Source organism: Anabas testudineus, chromosome 4 (assembly GCF_900324465.2).
Source record: "Anabas testudineus chromosome 4, fAnaTes1.2, whole genome shotgun sequence".
In the NCBI taxonomy this organism is placed as follows: domain Eukaryota; kingdom Metazoa; phylum Chordata; class Actinopteri; order Anabantiformes; family Anabantidae; genus Anabas; species Anabas testudineus.
The window spans coordinates 753,337-776,272 of NC_046613.1; the positions used below are offsets into that span (position 1 = coordinate 753,337).

The 22,936-nt window shown below is 39.4% G+C and overlaps 1 protein-coding gene across 2 annotated transcripts in view; it reads left to right on the forward strand.

Annotated features, from left to right (window-relative positions):
• The window catches only part of arhgap39 (Rho GTPase activating protein 39), a 57,700-nt gene that overhangs the window by 11,189 nt on the left and 23,575 nt on the right, over window positions 1-22,936 (forward strand). For both annotated transcript variants that reach the window (XM_026345623.1, XM_026345624.1), the window contains exon 2: window positions 19,089-19,508. In XM_026345623.1, coding sequence (XP_026201408.1) covers window positions 19,089-19,508 — 420 coding nt within the window. The remainder of the gene's footprint in view (window positions 1-19,088; window positions 19,509-22,936) is intronic.

Here is a 22,936-nt window from a genome sequence, read left to right on the forward strand (position 1 = left end):
AAATCAAGTTTGAGTATTAACAAATATAATTTGCCTTAAGTAATAACACAAAAGTTATTCTGATCTTTTATGTCTTGAGACCATAAAAACCTCACAGTTCGAGTGGAAAATGTATGTGCCCTTTAAATAATGACCTCAAAAAAGCTAATTGGAGTCAGGTGTTAGCATGAGATAAGGAAATTGGTTTGGAGGTGTGGACTAGAGCTGCTTCGACTGAAGTATAGCTTATGTAAGCCATGCTTCTACAAAAGGAGCTTTCAGAGGATCTACGATCAAGAATTTGCATAAAGCTGGAAAGGGTTACAAAGTGAAGCAACCCAGGGTGACAGCCAAAGATTTGAAGGCATCACTGGAACTGACAAATGTGTTCATGAGTCTACACTAGGTAAAACATGGAACACGCAGGGTGTCTATGGCAGGACACCACAAAGGAAGATGCTGCTTACTAAAAAGAACATTGCTGCATGCCTGAAGTTTGCCAAAGAGCACATTGACTCCACAGCAGTATTGGCAAAATGTTTTGTGGACTGATGAAACTATACTATAACTATTTGAAAAGAGCACACAGCACTATATCTGGCGTAATAAGGGCACTGCATATCATCATGAAAACATCATCCCAATCGTAAAGTATGGGTAAAGGAGGAAACATTGTGCTATTGTGTCCCACAACTCGGATATCAACTTCTTACTTGGCCTATATGCATAAGCTTCTCAGCTAGAAGCCTGTATTAGCACAAATTGATTGTAATGGTGCAGCTATTAAACTCATTTCAGCTGTCCATCCACGCATGATAAGGGCTTGTGTGTCTCTGTGCATCCTTGACTGACAGTTAATACCATCTGTGGCAAGTATTCATTTTCCAGACACGGCCTCACGTGCAGCGTCCAATGGATATGGAATTGCAAAGGCCACGGTTGCTAGGAGACCATCTCCCCACGCTTTTGTGTTGAACAGCCTCCAACTCTGCATCACACCTACGGACACACACATCTCGCAAAGCAGACAAATAAATACTCTAAAGAATCTCTTAATTTCACACAGACACACAGGAGAGTGTATGTAAACAGACAACAGACGGATGTCTGAAGAATTGCTGCGATGGCCATGGTTTTGGTTTCCCTGTTGAAGACACAATATCAAAGATGTCTTTGCAGCAGTGATAATATTTAACTAGTTTTCATTTCAGATTTGTAGGTAAAAAATTTGTAGTTCTCAAAAATAGAAAATAGAATCCTGTATAGCAGATGTTAAACAAGTATTCATATTTTGAAGTATGCAAGCCTTTTGTGTTATTTCCCTTTGTACACAATAAACACACCTAGCCTGTATCAAAAACTGTGTATGTCCTAAACATTTAAATTGTTTTTTTGAAAAATATTGGCTTACACAAAAGGCTTTTTTATGGTGTGGATTTGATGCAAGATCTGAGGCTTTGTCAGGAGATGAAACCTAAGCACAATACTGAGTATAATACTCACCTTTACTACAGGATAAAATGTGTTTCCCAAAGCTGCTTTTGTGAGGATGTCTGTCTCCAGTATTTGAACACGCTGTTGATGCTTCTACTGCTGCAGCTGTTTTTAGTGTGTAGGTGTTGAGAGGTCCACATCACCCTACCAGATCATGGATCTCTACAGAGACTGCACCACCATCATTTATAAGAACACTTATAGCACAGCATGGATGGTGATGAAGTATGAAAAATGGTGACAGAAAAGAAAAGACTGGCGCTACAAGTGCACAGCATGCAGTTGAGACCTATCTAATCTTTCTATCAGTTTGAAGTAGAGGTGGGAAATTGCTGCATAACATAAAGTACATTATGAGCATTGTCACTGATAGACCAATGTGCTCTGACTGATTATGCCAAGGCTTCCAGTGGCATTCATATACCCGTAGACTAGTATTGATGCAATTTACCAGAGCTTAGCACATATTAACACTGTAACAAGCACAGAAACCACACCAAGGAAGATGTGTGAAATGATTCATTTGGAAATGTAAATAGAGATAGGAAGTCCTTAGAGTTGTGTATGATATGTGGAGTGCTAGGAAAATTGTTGAAAATGTAGATTTGTTTAGTTGGAGTTATTCTGCTTTGTTCCTGAGAAATCATGCTTCATCCTTTCATTTTATGTTGGTCTAGTATCTATGAGCCTCAGCTGCTGTTTTCAAGAATCCAAAGCAAATCAGAGCGGTGATAAATTAGTTGCATCAAGCACGCATTGGCAAGAAAATGCCTAAAGTGATAACACGAAGGAAATTCTGATCTTTCATGTCTTTATTGAGAATAACCATACAAACCTCAGAATGATGGTGGAAAAAGTTAACTCTTTGAATAATGACCTCAAAAAAACTAATTGGGGTCAGGTGTTAGCATAAGTTAGCATAAATTAAGAAGAGTAGGTGTGGATCTAGATCTACTTCTACTGATAAAACCACTCTTTTTGAGTTGCTCTGCACAAGAAGAGTACACTTATGTGAGCCATACCTCGTCAAAAGGAGCTTTCAGAGGATCTATGATAAAGAATTGATGATTTAAAGCTGAAAGGGGTTACAAAGTGATTTCAGAGACTTTACCAGTGTACAGTTAGGCAAACAATCTACAAATTGAGACATTTAAGCACTGTGGCTCCTCTACCAAGAAGTGGGCAGCCAGTCAAAATGAGAGCACAACAAACATCATTGTAAAGTATGGTGGAGAAAACATTGTGTTTTGGGCCTGCTTTGCTGCATCAGGGTCTGGCCAGCTTGCAGTGATTAGGGGGAGGATAACACATAAAGTGTATCAAAAACTTTTTCAGCATAATGTGAGAATGTCTGTACGTCAGCTGAAACTCTGTAGAAAGTGGGCGATGCTAAAGGACAATGACTGTAAACAAACAACAGAATGGCTTGGATTGGCGAAGTCAGAGCCCAGACCTCAACCTGAAAGAGATGCTATGGAACGACTTAAAGAGAGCCACACATATGAGATGTCCAAAGAATGTGACAGACCTAAACAGTTCTTCCTGAACAATCTGCAAGTCTGATCCACAGCTACAAGAAGCACCTAGTTGAGGTTATTGCTGCCAATGGGCACTAATAATTAGAGGGGCAGCAGAAATTAATTGATTGGTTGACCACCAGTAATTAATTATTAAGGGTCCACATACTTTAGGTTTTTATGGTTGTTCTCAGTAAAGACATCAGAATTTATTTGGTGTTAATATTTTAGGCACATCATATTTGTTAATACACTTCACTTAGATGAAGATCAGATAACTTTTAATGACAAATGAATGCAGAAAACCACAAAATTTCAAAATCTTCACATACTTGCCACTGTACGTCTCAAAAGGTGGCTGACACAATATCAGTGTAGACATCGTGTAACAAAATGTGGCATTGGAACTGATCAATTCAAGAAACGTTAGTAAAAAAGAAAAAAGAAAAAAAAAAGTGTGAACTGATTTCAAGAGCATTAAATCAGTTTTCTCAGCACCATTATCTTAAAAGGTTGGTAAAGTGGAAAACAAGAGAAATTTGCTTTGTTATAGATTTGGGTGTTGGTGGTAGCCATTCTCCATGTGTATAAGTTATTCAAAGTTTTGAAATTCCCATATTTTCCCATACACAATGATGGTGGAACCATGAACCAGCGACTGCTGACTGATCAACAGCGCAATAGCATAAAGCCAAACGTAACAGTTTTCATTTACATACTGAACTCAATGTATGACAACTCTGCTTGAGTTTAAATCACGTCATAAACCTCCAGTAAAACAACCAAAGAATGTGGTCTCACAGCGTAATATCACACTGCTTCAATTCGAACATCCAACACTGTCTCGGCTCTTTCATACGTATGGTTTTTCACACTTGCCTCGCCTCTGACACCATCTCTTGACGACGCTTTAAAGGCTCTTGCTGGCTTCGTACGTTTTATACAACACAGCAAGATGGCGTATTGGTGCTGTAAATCTGCCGTGAAGAGGCAGTGTTAGGGGCTTGTGTCTCTGTTGCTTACCTACCCTGCTTGTCCTCCAAGGACAACATTAGTGGTGGGACACATAATGATGTTGTCATGTGTGGCCTGAAGTAATCCCAGCCTCGCAGGAGACCCCAGACACATTCACGCTCTTCGCTGTGTCAGTGCTCCTGGGACTAAAGCCACTGTGATTGTTTTAATTTATTGGATTTTCACAGCTGGCAGCCACAGGGAATACTTAGCAGGATAAAATAATAATGACGGAGAGAGGGAAGAGTTCGCTCAGGTTCTCAGCAGACAGACAGGCAAGCATGTGCTATCATGCAACATTTAGATAGATATAAGACGTCTCCAAGCTGCTGGTGTCAGCCTCCAGCCTGGCTGCAGCTGTCAAACAAGTCACTGTGAGAGCTGAACAGTACATAACAGTATCCTTCATATCAGAACTTTGCCTATGTTCTAAGCCGATCAATACTTCGTTGGACACAAACAGGAACAGTACAATTCCTCCATCCTCCTTGCACTGTGCCTGATTCCAAGCTTGTGTGCTGTCAGTCTCTTGGTTATTTAGAAAGGTGATGGTGCAAACCTGTGGAATGATGTTGAGTAGAAATGAGCACACTCTTGCCACCAGATAACATAAGATAGGATAAACTTTGTTAATCCCCGAAAGGAAATTCGTTAAAAAAAAAAACTTGTTTTCAACCCTGTTTTCAAGATCATCCAGGTACCTTGTGAAGCCAAGTGAAGCAAGGTGGTTCTTAAAAGGACACAAACTGGAAATATTGTTAGTGCTTTTTACTGTAATACTATAATACAGTGCAAAGGAGCTACTATGAGTAATATGAGGGAGAAAAATATAAGAGAAATTTGGAGACAGCATTTGTGGTGCATTTAGGATTATTTGAACATCAGGTTGAGATGATTAGTCAAGCTGATAATTCTAACCCTAACAATTGGTTAGTACTGATTTATGTATGACACCAGTCATGATTGCTGATATTAAGGTAAGTGGCTGTGTGTAGAAAGTGAAAGAGTGGGCCATGCATTTAACATGAGACAGAGTAGCCATAAATATTTCATTAGTTTTAGAGTTTATTAGTGTGTGTGTTTGTGTGTGTGTCTGTGTGTGTGTGTGTTTAGGACTTGGGTGGAAGGGGGCAGGGTGTGGTGGCAGCAGTGACTGTACTTTTATTTAGTTTAATTAGAAGGTACTGTGGCATTACATCATATTTTCTGATCATGTTTATTATAACATGCTGGCCACTGTATTTTTACACTTGTCTCCAATTCCCATGTCTCTCTGTCTCTGTGGTGCAGTCTAGTAGCAGATGTCACATTGAGTGTGTGTGTGTGAATGTAACACAGATGCTTTTTTGGAAAAATGGCCTTTGAAAAAAATCGGCCTTGTGAGGGATCTCCTTAGGATGACTATATCGATAGACTAGATTGCACTGGACATTGCACGGGGGTGTTGTTATAGGTAGACCAAGTGCATCCATAAGGGAAAGTAGGCAAATGGCTGTAGTCTCTGTGGTATGTTCTTGTGCCAATTTCTGGCATAGACAAAGATGAGGACTCAACAGCCAGCCTATTGCAGCTAGTTTTTTGATGTCAGCTTGGTATGTGTTGATCCTGAGACAAAAATACAATCCAAGAATTCCAGTTAGACTTTGTTCAAAAGTTAAATGTGCAACAAAACACTACAATATATACACTATACTATTACAGCGTTCTCAGGCAGGTTCTATTTTGAAATTACAAGTCTACAGGAAATAAGTGGTTTCACAGATTTTTAGTGTTTTTCTGCTGCATGGTACCAACTTGACTGTAGTTGCACTTGGTAACAAGTACTTTGTATTTCTCTTCAGATAGCTACTCTAATAGAAACTGCTGAGAACTGTCCTCGGAAACACCTTTATTAATCATATGGAAACTTGGTTTGAAACAGTCAGCTTGAATGCCACCATGGACATGTGGTTTGAACCAGTTTTCCAACAGTTGTCCAACCTTACCAAAACCCACAGAAAGCAGCTATTTAAAAAGATGAACACTGAGGCAGCTTGGATTGGTACATTTATAATACAGTATAGTTTTTAATATTTTTAATTTCTTTGCTACTTTTGGCACCCTGCTGTGTACTTTCTCCAGTGTGCAACAAATAAATGTTTTCTTATCTTATCTTAATCTACAGTATTATCCTAAATGAACAAAGCAGTGGGGTAAAGCAAACAAGGTCACAGGACAACACATTCACATACAACATGTCATAAAAGGTATTTAGTGAAAGTAAACAGTGTGAGACAGTCGGCTGTGTATTTAAAAAACAGCTACACCTGCTACTATCTTCAGAGGAATATGCTGCTTCCAGTCAGCCAGCTGGTTGAATGAGGGAATGCAATCACACCTCCAGAGCCGAGGGAGCTGCAATCAAAATGTGTGTTTGCTTTGCTAACACTCATGCCCTTGTTCCTCCTTTTTCTTCTGTGTGTGCTTATGTTAGCTGAAGATGAAGTTATGTTAAATGAGATTTTCACTCGTGTGACATAACATGCAAAACATTCTTGCCATGTTAGTGTCACTGTCAGTGACAGTGTGGTAGCAGTGTTACAACCAGCTATTTCCATTGGGGATTGATAAAGTTCTTTGAATCTTGAATTGAATTGAACCTGCGTAAAGTAAATCCTAACCGATTTCATTAAGAGTGGACCTGCACAGGGCCAGAGCCAACCAGGTTTCCCTTTGTGGCATTACATACTAATGAAATTATCATGAACACATTTACTCCAGGGCTGCAGTTTGTATACTTCATTATCACTTAATCAGTCAATTATTTTGTTATTTTAATACCATCTAATGGATTTATTGTTTGATCTACAAAAAGGAAAGGATAAATAGTAAAAACAAAATGGTCACTGTCAAACGTCTTCCTATGTCTTGTTGTCTGATCAACCAAATAGCTTCAGTTTACTATGATACAAGACAAAGCAAACCAGAAATTAACACCATTTCCTGGATTCACCTGGAAGCCAGAGATTTTGACTTTTTTTTATTTTATTTTTTTTACATTAACTCAATGAATCAACTGAATGATAAAAATAAAAGCTCAAAATCAGCTGTGATTTACTCATTATTATCATTTTGTCTATCACTTCTTCTTTAACTTCTGGCACAGAATCTCTGCTGGAATTTAAAGAAGAATTCCAGGAATTCGCTGAGGGAATACTGGTTGTAGATTGGTGGCAACAATGTGACAGGAATTTCTGGTGTTCTGGTAGGATGGGGCAAGTCGAGGGGGAGGGGGATCCTGTTGTCTCATTCAAAACCTTGTAATTTTTATAGAAACATTTTCTTCTTTTTAGTGTAAAGAACATTAATGATTTGAATCATTTTCAGATTGTAGACAGGTGATTTTAAATATGAGCCTCTTCTCTCCCCCCACGGTGTTCTAACTTCCATCACCAGGCCTCTGGTGGCCATCTCAGGGGGAGCAATTAATTAATTGATGGAGGACAGATTAATTGAAATAAAGGAGTGAGTGAAAGGAGAAACCTGAGTCCAACTGGTGTTTAGCCACAAAGGAATAATAACACCAATGAAGTCTGGATGAGGTCTAGACCTCAAACTCTTGATCCTTGTGGAGTAAAGCTCCATCTGCTGAATTATATCAAAGAGGCAGTTCTTGTTCAGTTTAGTTTATTAATTACTTTTGAGACCTAACAATTTTCAAGTTTCAAGTTGCATATCAGCCAGTGCTTAGATTGCTACACTGCACTATTAAAAAATTCCTGAAGATAGTATTTTTGTAGTACACACACACACACACACACACACACACACACACACACACACACACACACACACACACACACACACACACACTCACATATGCTCTCACAACATCTACACAAATGCAAATTGCACACATGGCTTCAGATGCCTGAGGCCAGTGTCTTTGTCTTTCCTCCATTGTCTTTCTGTCCATTATCCTGCTGCCTATAGCTTCATTCATTTGTAAACACCAGTTGCACCCCCACCCCTATCATCTCCATTCTTATTCTCTCTCCTGCCAGGTCTCCACCAAGCTTTCTCTGCTCAGTCATCTAGTCCTCACTCCCTGTCCATCACCTTGCCCTAATCATCTCTGTTGTCTGACTATCCACCTGGCTCATTTCAGGCCTATTAATAATAATAATAATTAATGCTTTATTGATCCCCATTGTGGTTGGACAGCTACCAGACAGTTCATGTGTCAGACGTGTCATGCTGAAGCATTGATCATTAAAGGAAATCAGGGTGACAGGCTCATGGTTGATTTTTGTTTGGTGATCATAACTGATTAGGAATAGTGCTTTTTTTTTATAGAGCCCAGGTGTGATGAACAATTAAAGAAAGGAAGAAAGGACAGTATAATCTGAAAACAGCAAATGCCTTGTTGTTGTTACTATTATTTTTGGCTTGCATTTGCTTGCTTGTATTTATTGTGATAGGGTTTTCTTTCTAAGAAAGAAGTGATAATCCGTGCAGCCATTATGGCAGTAACTCTTATTAAACAGCATGTCAGAATCAGGTACTACAGCAACTACTACATTGCAGTACATGCAGTTACACCATGTCATCTTGTACGTGTCCTTGTCTCCTGTAGTATTGATTTATAATATTTTAATCAAGTACATTATTAGCAGTGATTAATTGATTCGTGATAATCATTAACATCCTGGCCGACATTCCTAGATGGTGTTTAATTAGCTGGAGGCAGTTAGGGCATCCGATCCCACACCAGACCCCATCAGCTTGATCTGCTTCTCTGCTGCCAAGATAAAATACCTTAAATCAGGGGTGCAAACTCAAATTCGCAGTGGGGCCAGAATTAAAAACTTGGACGAAGTTGCAGGCCAAACTCAATATTTAATATTAACTGCAATTGTGAGTTGAGAAAATCCTTGAGATTGAGTGAAGGTGTTCATCAGTGAGATGACTCCTGAGTGTTGTTCTGTTCATCTTCATCAACATAGATATGTGCTGCTGAACATAGAGAGCATTTGAGCAGCTTGGGCACGGAGTTGGGGCAGTGTGTCGGGGAGGAACATGGAAACTGTGCAGCGCCCACAGAGTCATACTTTAACTTGAGCGTGTCACCACACTGGATTTCAATCAGCTCCATTTGGAGGTTGGTTGGTGCACTTTCCACGTCAACCAAAAACGGATTACTGAGCAGTTTACATCTGCATTTCTGGGCTTCAAAGTCAGTAATGGTTAGGTCAGGCCAGGTAAACTTGACATGAAGTACGCAGTTTTAGCAAACTGTGCCCTTGGCCTTTTTCATTTTGCCATTTTTGGAGAGGGGTGGATAAAGTTTGTCCGTTGTAACTGGTTGCTTGGATGCTAATGATTGTCAACAGAAAAAGAGGGGGGACACTTGGCAGTCTCGACTGACGAGCCAACGCACTAACAATACATTGTGGGATTTGTGGTGTACGCACTATGTACCGGAGGGCCAGCTCTAATACACATTTGATATGATCTCACGGGCAAATACACCTGCCTTAGATCACCATTAGCAGGACTGTGCTGAAAGGTCATTTTTAAAACACCTCAGCTGCAATAGTTAAATAAATTGAGTGATCACTCAAAGTAACTGGAAAAACAGAAAAGTAACTGGTAACTATTTTTATAACTGAATTAATTAATTGAATTTGTGTTAATTGATTAATTGAATTGAGTAATTCATTCCATGTTTGTACCACTCCTCTGGAAGTCTAGATAGGTTCAGGGTTCCAGTGCATGTATTAAAATGGCATGGAGGCCCCCTACTTACTGTCCATAGGATACCTGGGAGTCTCACCCACCTGCTCCTCCAGCTATCTTCCCTCCTCCTCTCCTCACAAGGGCAGTGGGTTAGAGGTGTTGCAGCCACTCATGCTTTGGGTTATCACATGAGTCACACAGACAGCAGTCTATGATTTTGATTTTAATAAACTTAAACTAAAACTAAATTCATGAATCTGACCTCAAGCAGCACTTCACGGGTCCTATTTCACTGGCCCACTGTTACCCCTGCCAACACAACCCCTTACCATGATGCCAGGAGAGCAGTGAACAGCAAACTTGAGATCCTCCAGAGTGGAGAGAAGATGAGAGGAACATGATGGATGGAGAGCAAAAGAGGCAGGGAGGGGACGGCTCATAGGGCAGCAGATGTTCAATCACCAGCCTGCTTTGTAAAAGTATTGATTGTGGCTGCTGTTTTAAAACCTAGTAGTACGAATGTACGACTCTACACAACACCCAGCACCCCTGCACCCCTGTTAATGCCAGAATCTCAGAGAGCTGCTGTTTTCTACTTTTTATTTCCACAGGTAGAGCAGAAATAGATTATAACTGTGTGTATAGTCTATAAAGTCTTCATTCTGATTGTTCAGTATGTTCTGTACACACATCTATTGCCTTCGGTTCATCCTGGAAGAAGGATCACTGCCCTGCTGCTTTTCCTGAGCTTTCTTCACACCCCCAAAATAAATGTAGAATATAGTACAAAAATCCAAAATAGACAAATGGTGTTTGCCTTTCAGCCTAGCTGAAACCCATCTAGTTACAGTGAATTGGGAGTGCATTTATTCAGACACAACTCTAGTCCTTCATCTTGGTGGAAGTTCATTTTATTGCTTTGCACCTCTGTCTCCTGAGTTTATCTTTGTGCAGATTATTAACATGTTTAAAACACATTTGTGATTTTTGTAAATAATAAATCAATTGAATTTGACTTAAACTGAAGGATATTTGCTCTGTAGATCTTCAGACAGACAGGCAAGGTACATGCCATGGAAAGAAAATCTGGCAACCTGCACACTTGCTGCAGAAGCTTGAGCTGGTGTTAGTTGTTACTTTAGCTTAGCATAAAGACTAGAAGCAGGTGAAAACTGCTCACATCTGCTGTAGCTGAGCTCTTTCTCATTGTGAGGTATTTGGGAACAGTATAGAATGTAGGGTGGCTTTGTTTTGCAAACCCCCAATTCGAAAAAACAAAACAAATCAAACAAACAAACAAAAATCGAAGTCTGGATTTAGAAATATTAACCTTCTATTTCACAAGACAATGCTGCTTTTAAATAAACTCCACATACTGTAAGGATGAATATATCTTTCTACACACATTGGTGGTCTTTTACTTTTATCTGCCACATATTAATAAATAAAAAAATACAGTAAATGTAAATGAGATGGATATTACAGAGAGCTATGTGTGTGGAGCCCCTACTAAAAAAATGTAGCCATCCAAGGAGGCAGATAGGTCTTACACTGGTCGGCCTTGTTTGTTTAGCTCATTGTGAGTGTACAGATCTTGGTCAGTCACCACGCCCTCACATTCACATCATCTCTTTGACTGCCATGCTTGTCATTTCTGGATTGTCTCTACACATCACTAGATTTGACTGGATTACAGCTGACAGGAAAATGTGCCTCGCATTTACAGCTTCAGTTCGGGATCACGTCTCTGTGCAGGCTGTTACTTCCATCTCTGTCTGTACATCATGTGTCATAACGTAAACTGGAAAAGAACATGTTTGGTATCAGTGTGTCTATTGGTTGGTCAGAAGACAATTGATGATGATATGATTGATTGCAAAATATCAGATTAACTTAAAGCTAAACAGAAATGGTCATTCAGTGGCGCCTTGTTGTCCTGGTGGATGATCAGATGGTCACGAATCAGTGTTTTGCTTGGTCACTCGGAAAGCAGTGGTGTATTATTAACTGCTGCTTTTGTCTGCCTGATGTGTGAGAGTGGGTGACTGTAGTGATGGTGTCTGTCCTGGCAGAACATGAGAGAAAGAATCAGAGCCTCCAGCAGAGTCCACAGATAATCAGATAGAGTTAAGGAAATCTCATCAGGGAAACGGATTTACTGGAAGTCTCAGACTGGGTTTGAAACTCTTTACTGGCACTGAGGTCTGTCTTAAGTGTTTGAGCATTTAATTGAATTTAAATGAATGCCAGCACAGTAGAAACGTTCCAGTTAACCTTCTCCCTGCATTTAAACATGTAAGATGTCTGACTTTTTAGCAGCAGCTTCTCGTGTGGTTACACATCCTTGAGCATGCAAACTTTGAAAACAGCTGGTGTGGGTCATCCCTTTTGTGAGGCGTTTAGGTAAAATACAAAGTGTGATCATCCATGTTTTGAATGTCCCTAACCCAACGAATTGAAAAATGAAACAAAAACTGAACCATGGATATGGATTGTTACACTCTTAGAATTCAATGTTACTTCCTTAATGTCAAGCATATGGACAAATCAAATCAAATTATGTGTCCTCTTATGAAAGGAAATCTCAGATTTCTGGAGTATTCTATCCAATATGTGGGAAATGCAAAAATGGTTCCATGTTACGTTTGTAACATGGTTTGTTCTTAGTTTCCATTACACCCCTTATTTGTTATAAATCCCTTTGTTTATGGACTATCAAACAAACAAATTAAACAGTTATTTGGTTGTGTTAAAAAAAAAAAGGAACAATAGCACACACATACATACATATCGCACATTGTATATCACATACATGTATCCCACATGAATGTTTCTCACCAATCCTTTGTTCTTTGTTTGTCTTTTCCTGTGCCGATGGTCACAAGAAAGAATGTTAATGCAGCACATGCATATACAGACACACATTAAATGGAGTGTGTGTCTGTATGTGTGTTTTTTTACTTCCCTAGAATGTCTACTGTTTTTATTCTCCTTATATTCTTACCACTGAGCAAGGTGAAAGTGTTCCCCAGGCTGATTATTCCTTTTCATTTGCATAATAAATGGTTATTCATTATTATAATTTTTTGCAGCAGTACTGTCTAATCTGGAATCTAAATTGGAGGTGAGGATTGTCTGTGTGAGTGTTGAACAGGGAAGTGAGTGTTGTCAGATAAAGGGGCACAGACAACATGCTCTTGAAATGGTTTTTAGTTCCTGCTCAAACACACGTGTGCTAATGATAACTATACACTTGCATGTTAGTGTCTTCCACTAATGTCTTCCTATAATGCACTTCAATTCAATTCAGTTTTTTTATATAGCACCAAATCACAGCAAGTCATCACAAGGCACTAGAGTTATATAGAAAACCCAGCAACCCACTTGAGCACCACCAGGGGTCAGAGTCATTTGAGCCAGTTCTAACTATAAGCCTTTTAAAAAAGGAAAGTTTTAAGTTTAGTCTTAAATGTAGAGAGGGTGTCTGCCTGCTCAACCTGACCTTCCACAGGCTCCGCCTCCCATTCTACATCTGGAAAAAGTATTAAATAAAAAGTAAAAGATTAACAACCAAACTTGACTTTTGAAGATTTTTCACCTAACATTAGATGTTGGAACTAGAAACCTCTGTCTTTATGTAAGAGGCTGAAACTCTGTGTGCACAGGGTGCAATTTGTCATTTAAAATAGTCTTGGCAATGTGCTTCTATCACGCATTTGTTCATATAATCATTGTTCTTGCTGAAGCATTGCCTTCAGCTATGCTATTTCCTTAGCATATTAGGTCATATTTAGATTGTTAGGGCCATCATTGGATATGGATAGTCAGCAATATACTGTAAGTAAGTAAAGTAAAATGTCAGTTATTCATTGATTCACTCATCTGCCAAAAATAACTTTAATTTAAATATTTAATATAATATTCAATGTAACAGCAAATGTCATGTAAACTCCTTGTAATTTGATCATTTTTTATGATTCAACAATCCTAGTAAATAATATTTTTTATTAATGTTTAACCCTAACAGCTGACATTCCTCAAGGAAATTGTTGAAATGATAGTTTTTTGGATTTACTATTATCTGAGACAAAATAGACATTACAGAGATGTTGACAGAAAAGATACAAGAAAAGGGGTATAACATACAACTAAGGTCTGCAGCCAGACATGAGCCGTGGATGTTGCTGTTATGTAGCATGTGCAATTATTTTATCATGAGTGAGGAAGTAACTAGAAAATTAGAAGAGAAGCAGATTAGAGAAGAGCAACACCTCTCACAAAACACCAGATAAAATTTGGAGATTCAAAACAAAGTCTTCCTGAAGGCTCCACATAAAGCCAGAAATCCTGGGGTTTGTGGACGACTACCAGCGAGCCACAGATGCCCCCACGATTTATGCCCCACTAAGATAGTGATGCTCCCTGGTACATAATTTGAGCACATACATTTTGGCATGTTATGTGTTATACGCATAAAGCCTACACAGATATACACTGAAGAATGTGTTTTTATGCTATTGAATTACCCTGCTCTTTCTTGCTGCCCCATCTATCCACAGCACCACCTTCTGTCCTTGTCAAAGACCCTCTTTCTATTCATACCTTTATAAAAGTGTTGCCAGGCTTCTCAGTGGTCTCCCAGCAACAGTATTGCAGTGATTTCAGAGGGGGTAATACTTGGGCAGAAGGGCTGCCGACTGTGCAAACTAACCTTTTTAAGAAGAGTGTAGAGCAATCAGCACTGGGAGGGTCAGGGTTTCTGTTCCCTGTTTTGAATGGTGCTTTATTGTAAACAGGGTCTCACTGAAGTCAGACCTAATTTAATCAAAAACTAATGTCAAGTTCTTCTTGATTTTATGTGTATAAGTACAAGTTAAATTAAATGAAATCAGAAACCACAGTTCAAATGTATTTAATGTTCCTTATACTGATTTGGGTGAAACAAATACCCTTTACCCTTAATTAACCTGTGATTGTCTGTATGAATTAACTATTAAAGTACAGGGCTTCCTTCAGTCAGTTTGGATCACAGCTGGTTTGGAAGCTTACTTTGCTGTAGTTTCTCTGGGAACACTCTTCAGGTGTTAAAGTGACTGCTCTAAACTAACCAGGTGGCAAAATAACCTCAATTCCACTAACGCTAAAAGCACAAGCAACACTTTGGTATTTTCCTGACCTGAACTAACTTAGTTTTGCTCCTGTGTCTGGTAGTTATGTGGCCAGTAGTGACAGGTGCAAACAGGTGGGAAGTTCAATTGAGCAGAGAGAGGTGTTAGTGGTGACTTTATGGAACCAAAGTGTGTGTGTGTATATATATATATATATATATATATATATATATATATATATATATATATATATATATATATATATATATATATATATATATATATATATATATATATTTACACTTAGACATGTGTACCATGTGGAAAATAATACTCACACTGCAGATCAATCACTTCAATTAAACACTGAGTTTTTTTAATTGACTGAAAAACTGGTTAAGCATGAATGTTTGCATTAATATGAATTATTCTTACAACCAGGTAATGTAACATTCTGGATTGGATTGGCAATTTTACGGTGCAGACAAGACTCCAGGAAGTTATCGTACCTGGCTATTTTTTAAGTTCAGATTTGATCTTCGTTGATGTGTGTGGACCCTTGTTGTAAAATTTTCACATTAAAAGCGAGAGTGTGTTGTAACAGTGGGACAGACCCTGTCTGTGCAAAGCACAGGGAAAAGACTTGCCAGCTAAACTGGGTCATTTGGAACACCACAAAACCAATTATGGCCAATTAATCCTACAATCTCCACTCTAGATCTCTCTATTCAACTGGCCTGTTCTGCTCCATTTGAAAGGCATTCACTCTGACAGCTGATGTACCATTCCTTTCCCGCTCACATACAACCACACAAAGCAGCCTTAGCAGCCTGAGGCTTTTAAAAGATAAATCTTTTTTTAAACTTATCATTTATTTCCAATTTTTAGTTGTTATGTGAACCTCAAATATCGCATCAACATAATGACTTCATCAGTCAAACAAGGGTAAGAAAATAACTGATCTGCAATGGTTGGTTAGTGATCTCACTAATGTACTTAGCTCATTATAATAATGCCTGAGAAAAAAAGTTTGTCCTTTGATTTTTTTTATAGATATATCATTTTTTATATGTAAAATTTTATGTACTTAGTTTCAAATTCAGCTAACTGATAGCATCATAGAAATGGGTGAATCATGGGTGTTAGATGGGACTTGTTTGGCAGTGTTTTTACTTAAATCCCTATGTGATAAATCAGCTGTCAGGACTGTGGTCGAAACTGGTTTCCTCTGGAGAGGATGTAGCAGTTAAGCTGTGCTGTCAATACTGCCCAGGTCTTAATGGGTCAGATTCAGATACCCAATCATGCCTCATTCACTGATATACTCTCTAGAACAAGCAGCTCACACAGCCAACTTCTTTCAGATTATTGCCTAGATTGTGTGAACACTGAAGCAATAATCACAGTGACTTAGCCCTCTCATTCATTTGAATATAACCGGTCTAGTCATTCAGCCAGGAGGGTGAGCTCAGTTTTTAACTATATTTACTCTGTATCATCCTGCCATGACAGGATGTAAATAATGTATCATTGTTTATCCCTTATACACAATCTATGGGTGTTTTAACTTATATTGAGATATAGATAAATATTGACTGATATAAAAAAAATTATCGTGATAGAAATCTTTTCCATTTAACCCAGCCCAAGTGAAGGTAGCTCTAAAACACAGCTGTATTCTCGGTGTGATGTGTGACTGTGTTGATCAGCTTATAATACTGTGTTTTTTGTGACCTTGGTGAAGATCAAATCACATTTCATAACCCCTTAATGGCAAAACCAAGAAATCACAAAAAGTGCCTGCAACTGTATTTGGGGCACCAGGAAGATCTGTGAGTGTTGATGGTTAAGAAGGAATATGTCACCCAGTGCGATAGAATGGAATGACTGTCTATGCCAGCATGACCTCATCCTCCTCTGTTAAACTCTATGACAAGTTTCCACCCTCTGTCAGTTATTGATTGACCTCTTATTCATCATTAATTGGTTTGGAGGCTTCAAGCAAGCAGCAGCAGGAGGTCGGCAAATGTGGTTTCAAAACGCTGTTTAAAAGATAATGTTTAATGGTGTGTGTGTGTGTGTGTGTGTGTGTGTGTGTGTGTGTGTGTGTGTGTGTGTGTGTGTGTGTGTGTGTGCGCGCGCGCAAGTATTTTGGCTCACACATTTGTCTATGTTGTGCTCTGTAGGTGTGTGTGAGTCATGTTTAAACCTTCTGTCCTTTTCCTCGATTAAGAACAGCAGTATTAGAGATAAAGACAGATGACAGTTTGTGTCTTGTGTGCATGTGCGTGCAGGCATATGCAGAAGCAGACTGCTTTGCACAGAGCTATGTGAGTGGGTCTTCCTTTTATTATTCATAGTATGTTATAGCTCTGTGTGATGCCTTTGCAATTTTCTATTCTTGTACCCCATTAACAACCTGCAGTGTACTTTTATCTTCCATTGCTTCTCTTGATGAACAAAACGTGCTTGCTCTGTTGCCCTGTGTTGTATAATTGGTCAATTCAAAAACCAGGCTGAAAAGTTGTGAGTAGGAAAGAATAAATGTGCATACTTAATGGTCCAAAGACTGCGTCCGAGGAAACGGCACAGGAAATTATGTTTTAGTTTAACATGTATACCATAGTGCAAGCAGTGCCATTATACCATCTCACTGTTTGACAGCTTCCATTATATATAGTGCATGCAACAAGCCTGATCATACAGTGTTTGAAGGATAGGTTCAAAGTTTTTCAGATATGTTTTCAAACATATACATTTTTCTCATATGCACACTGAAACTTACCTCCTTCCTCCTAATAGATTCCTCCAAAAGATGGCATGTAGTTAGTGATAGGGGGCCATCACTAACATACCACTGGAAATATTTATCTGTTGACAATTTCAGGCTTCAACCTTTCAAAATACTCACATTAAATTACTAGCTTCCATAGCTGCAGCCTTTTTAGTACAAAATTCCCTCTTTTAGTTATCTTCCTTCAGCTGCAACTTGACAGGGAAGGACTGTGTAAAGAGAATTTGAGCGAATTTCATCCTATAAGGAAGATAACACTTGATTTGATTAACGCCCCCAATCACTTTGACTATAAAGGTTTTGAGTTGCCATTTCTTTATGCATTTAAAGTAAATAAGAAATTTTTCAGTGTTCATATGAGCACCTGACTCTTGATTTATGACAGACTCTCCTTCAAGAGATACCTTAGTAATCATCACAAATGTGTGAAATTATCACATTAATCTAGTAGTGCTGTTTTTATTCGACCATTTCCTGATGGATGTTGATGAAAAGGCTGAATGGTGGGAATAATGGACGTGATTGCAGTTAGCACTGGGATTGGCATTATTGTTCTGCCAGGGTTTTACAATGGAAACTAATGGCAGTATTGTTTCAAATATGCTAAAACGCTTACCATATGTTTATTCTTGAATGCCTATAACTCATGTAGGGGATCTGTGTATTTTTAGAAATGCAGTTGTGCAGTTTGCACTGTATACAATGAAGTCAATCTGCCTCCACAGATTTTAGTTTGCAGTTATCATAATGAATATACTCATAGTGGATTACTGTGCAGCACAGAGCATTTTGATGTAGCAATTGAGATTAAAAAACTGAAGGAGCAGCACTGGTGTCCTCCACAATACTGCAGCTAAGGTGCCTAGAAACGAAAACAGACTGTGGGTGTAGTGGGCAGCTTTTTCTGCTAATGTGTGGGACACTACCAACAGGGAGATCCAGAAAAAAATAAAGCAACAGAATTAAAGAAAAATATAAACATATATAGTATGCAGGAAGTAGATGTAGGTAAAAAGACAACATGGGACAACAGGGAGCCTAATGAAATCAGAGTACTCCCCATATGTCTACTTGGATTTAAAGGATAATGGCATTGTGGTATTTACAGGGGCTCGGTCTTGATGGCATTCTTTCCTTAATCACATTATAGCTTCAGTGGATGGAAACATTTTAGATGTCAGTTTGCTGTCTTTATCTATGAATGGTGTACAGCACTTACATAATGCGTTGGCAGTGTTTTTGGAAGCAGTGGATTTTGTGGGTCTCTATTCTTGTCATTATTTGAGTATACGACATTGCAATGAAAAGGATGTTTATGCCTATCTTTTTATCTCTAAAGATGGGATGATGTTGCTAAAATGTCAAATCTAATATACACTTGGATGTTGTCAGTTGTTTATGCAGGCAGAGAATGACCCTGCAGTCAATGTGCTAAAAGCTGCATTCTGACATCTCTTCCTGCAGGTTAGAGTGGGTGGAGATTATCGAGCCGCGCACACGTGAGCGGATGTATGCTAACTTGCTGACAGGCGAGTGTGTATGGGACCCCCCGCAAGGTGTTCGCATCAAGCGGACTGGTGACAACCAGTGGTGGGAGCTATTTGACCCCAACACTTCACGCTTCTACTACTACAACGCCTCCACCCAACGCACAGTGTGGCACAGGCCCCAGGGCTGCGACATCATCCCCCTCGCCAAGTTGCAGACTCTGAAGCAGCACACAGATGCTACTAACCCACGTCCTACAAGTGGAGGAGGAGGAGGTAGAGCATCAGCTGACAACAGCCCAGGGCGCAACAGTGGGGTCAGCCGAGAGGGAAGCACATCCTCGTCCCTCGACCAGGAATTGTCTGAGAAACAGGGCAATAGAGAGGAGGCAGACAGGTAAGATCAAGTGAACATAATCCTCTGTGATGGCATAAAGTTGTAAATGTAAACCCACTGTAAATGATTTACAGTGCATTCCATGTGGACATGTCCTGTATGAGGTCAGAATAAGGGACTTCCTCTTCATCTTCGTTCCTGTCTGAGCATCCCGTCTCCTCCTCTTTGTTTCTGTCACTGTCCATTAACTTCCCCCCTCTCACCTTTAGAACCTCTCACCTCCCTTTGCACTCAGCTACTCTCTCTCACCCTTAGCAATCATACCACCTCCTCCCCTCTGTCTAACCGGTCTTGGTTTGCGGGTTTGCAGTAATCTGCTGCAGTCTGCGGTGATTGGTGGATCTGCCTGGCTGGGGTCACAGTGTCCTGTAAATGTCTTCTCTGCTTCAGTAAGAGGACGCACATACACAGAGTACACAGCGTGTGAGCACCCTAGCTGTTCTACCCAGTTATTCACATTCTGTACACTCGGAGCAACACCAAACCACTGCTGTTAGAAACACTTGCAGACTTTACTGTCTGTATGTAGGGCAGATTTGTCAGACCAGTTGCCATTTTATTAACAACCTGAATGACCTGTTGATCAGCCGATAATTTAGAAAATTGTAATCTTCTGTATCACAGAGAAAGTCCAGCAAACTACATTCAGTTGTGTCTGTTTTGCTGTGACATAATGTTTCCCTCCTTTGCACGTGTTAAAAACAGATGCAGGTTGATGTATTAAAGAGGAAACACATGACAGTGAAGCAGACTACAACTTACCATTGGATAGAAAGTAGTAATAGTCAGTTTGCAGCTGTAAAGCAGTGTTACAGAGTGGAGCCCTCCTTCCTAAACAATTTTTAAATATATGCAGACATCAGCTAGATGGGGCACCTGTTTTGTACATTTGCTAATGATAAGTTGCATAAGAGGCCACTACAGTCTGAGTCACTCATTGGTTTGATCAAAGTAGTTTCCACATTCAGCACATCGAACAATCCGGTTACTGACTGTCAAGATATTTTCTCTGGACAAACCTGAAGAAAGGACAAACACTTAATATCACCAAAAATTATGCCAATGCTTATCATTTTTTGATGTATTATGACTTTGTTGAGTGGTTTAAGTAAAGAGTACAGTGTCTGTACCAGCATGGCCTTGTCGAAAATCATCATTCATTCATAATAAATATTGAGTAGAGAATCAAGTGGTCTCATGGTCTGTTGTCACAGTAGTTCACCACCTGCATTTGTCTGTAGCTGCTAGCAGTCACGCAGTCTGTTTAGTGTGGAGGCTGGAGTGTGCGTGTCAGGCTGAAGATGGTCTCTGGAGAGAGTGAATGCTGTTAAGGAGAGCAGGACAGGTAGTTTGTCATAGACTATACAGCTTCCTCTCTGACAGATGGGCGCTATTGACCTCTACTCAGCTCTACCTCCCCCCACACACCAAGGATCTCAGATCCTATTAAAGGAGGGAGGAACAAATGGAGAGAAAGGAAAGGAGAGGGGGAGAAAATGGAGATGAGAGGGAGATGGGAATAAAGAAAAGAGGATAAATGAAATGTAGTTATGTCCTTTCAAATGTAGGAAAAACGCAAAACTCAAAATCTTTGTTTAACACATCTGTGTTAAACATGTACATATAGACAAGGTCAGCTGAGTCTGTTCCACCATGGATACAAGTTCTTCAGTTTCTTTAGGATTTCTGGTACTCTGGAGGTTTCCTTTCCACTGTTACCTTGTGCTGCTCAAGGGGGATTTGTTGGGTTTTTCTACGTAACTCGATATAGTTGTATGTGTTTATGTAAATTTGTAAGGTCTTATTTTTACAATATAAAGTGCCTTTAGATGATTATTTGTATTTTTGTCACTATATAAGTAAAATGAAGTGAACCAAATTTGCACTACTTACTGGCTAGTGTATGTGTAGGATATATTCATTGTAAGAGAGATCCACTCCACTCTGTAACACTGTTGAACAGTGCAAGTTATTTTATAGTTGTTGAAAACCCAATAGAGTGATACATCTTCATTATAGAAGAAATTCCATGTCAGTTTCACAAGTCTTACTCATTCTTAATATATTATTTTTTTACCAGGACCTCCAGCATCTTGATCAAATATCTTTTAAGTTTTATTCACTTAATTAGGATATTATTAGATTTGATTTTAACTTATCTGATACAAATGAAGTCCAAAATTGCACCAACATTGAAGCCATAAAGACTTGATCAGTACTTCCCTGGCTTACAGTACACACTCAGAAAGGTGAGGAAACTCATATGTGAAACTGCAAAGTAAGGTGGAGAGGACTACCAAGTCAGGAATTACAAGGCTAGAAGGAACCAGCCTTTAACAAACTGACAGACCTGCAGTCACTAAATAACCAGTATAATAAATGTATCTAATGGGAAGCCCCAGGCTTTGGTTGTCAGCAAAAACAATTATCATGCATACTGGTTAGTGACTTACTAACTAGTATACAGTGATTAGACTGGGGTTCCAATCCCAGCTGTGGCCTTCCTCCAGTAGGGGTCCTTAGGCAAGACCTCCTTATGCTTACCCTGTCTACCCTTGTAAGTCGCTTTGGATAAAAGCATCTACTAAATGTAAATCATGACAGAAATAATTCTTTATAATTAACTCTCTGTGAATACCTGCTTAGTAAATGGCCTTTTCTTGCCCTCGGTAGCTCTTACCGTAAAGGGGGAATTGTTCATCAACGGTCCCCAAAACATGTCTTGAAGCTGCTGTACTTGTCCCGAAGTCTTTGATGGTGAGAGACCTGGTAACCCAGCTGCAGACTATCATTTCAGATGGCTGGGAGATCTGCTCTCTGTCTCTGTCTCTCACACATACACACACATATAATTTTATGGCAGTCAGTGTGACAGCACTCATTCACATAATGCATTCCCTAGCCCCCTACGATTACATAAGCCATACTAATCTACTCTTTTTGAATTTTGAATTTATCACGTGTACTACTTTACCCTAACCCTGACCATCACAACTAATTGCCATCACCCTAAACTTTACCCTAACCAAAACTTTATTCTAAAACCTAGTCTTAACCCCGAAATTGCCCTTAATACACCCTTCTTCCTGTGAGGCTAAAATGTCCTCACTTTGTGAAAATGTCCTCAGACAGTCCTCACAGTTATTAAGTGGTCTGGACCAAGGGAAAACTGATACACACTCTTCATGTTCATTGGCACGGTCTGAGCTCTGAAATGATATGACGAGTGATGAATGATGAATGATGAGTATTATATCCATACATTACATAAACTCACCTGTGTCTCGTGGCCGTGCCAACACTGAGCAAAGCCAAGTCACCTGCATGAAAAGCCACATACTGTATATATCATCATCGCTCCTTGAGTGTGAAGACTCAGACATTGTTGCCTGATGTTTAGTATGAATGCACTGTCGTGTGTGGATTTG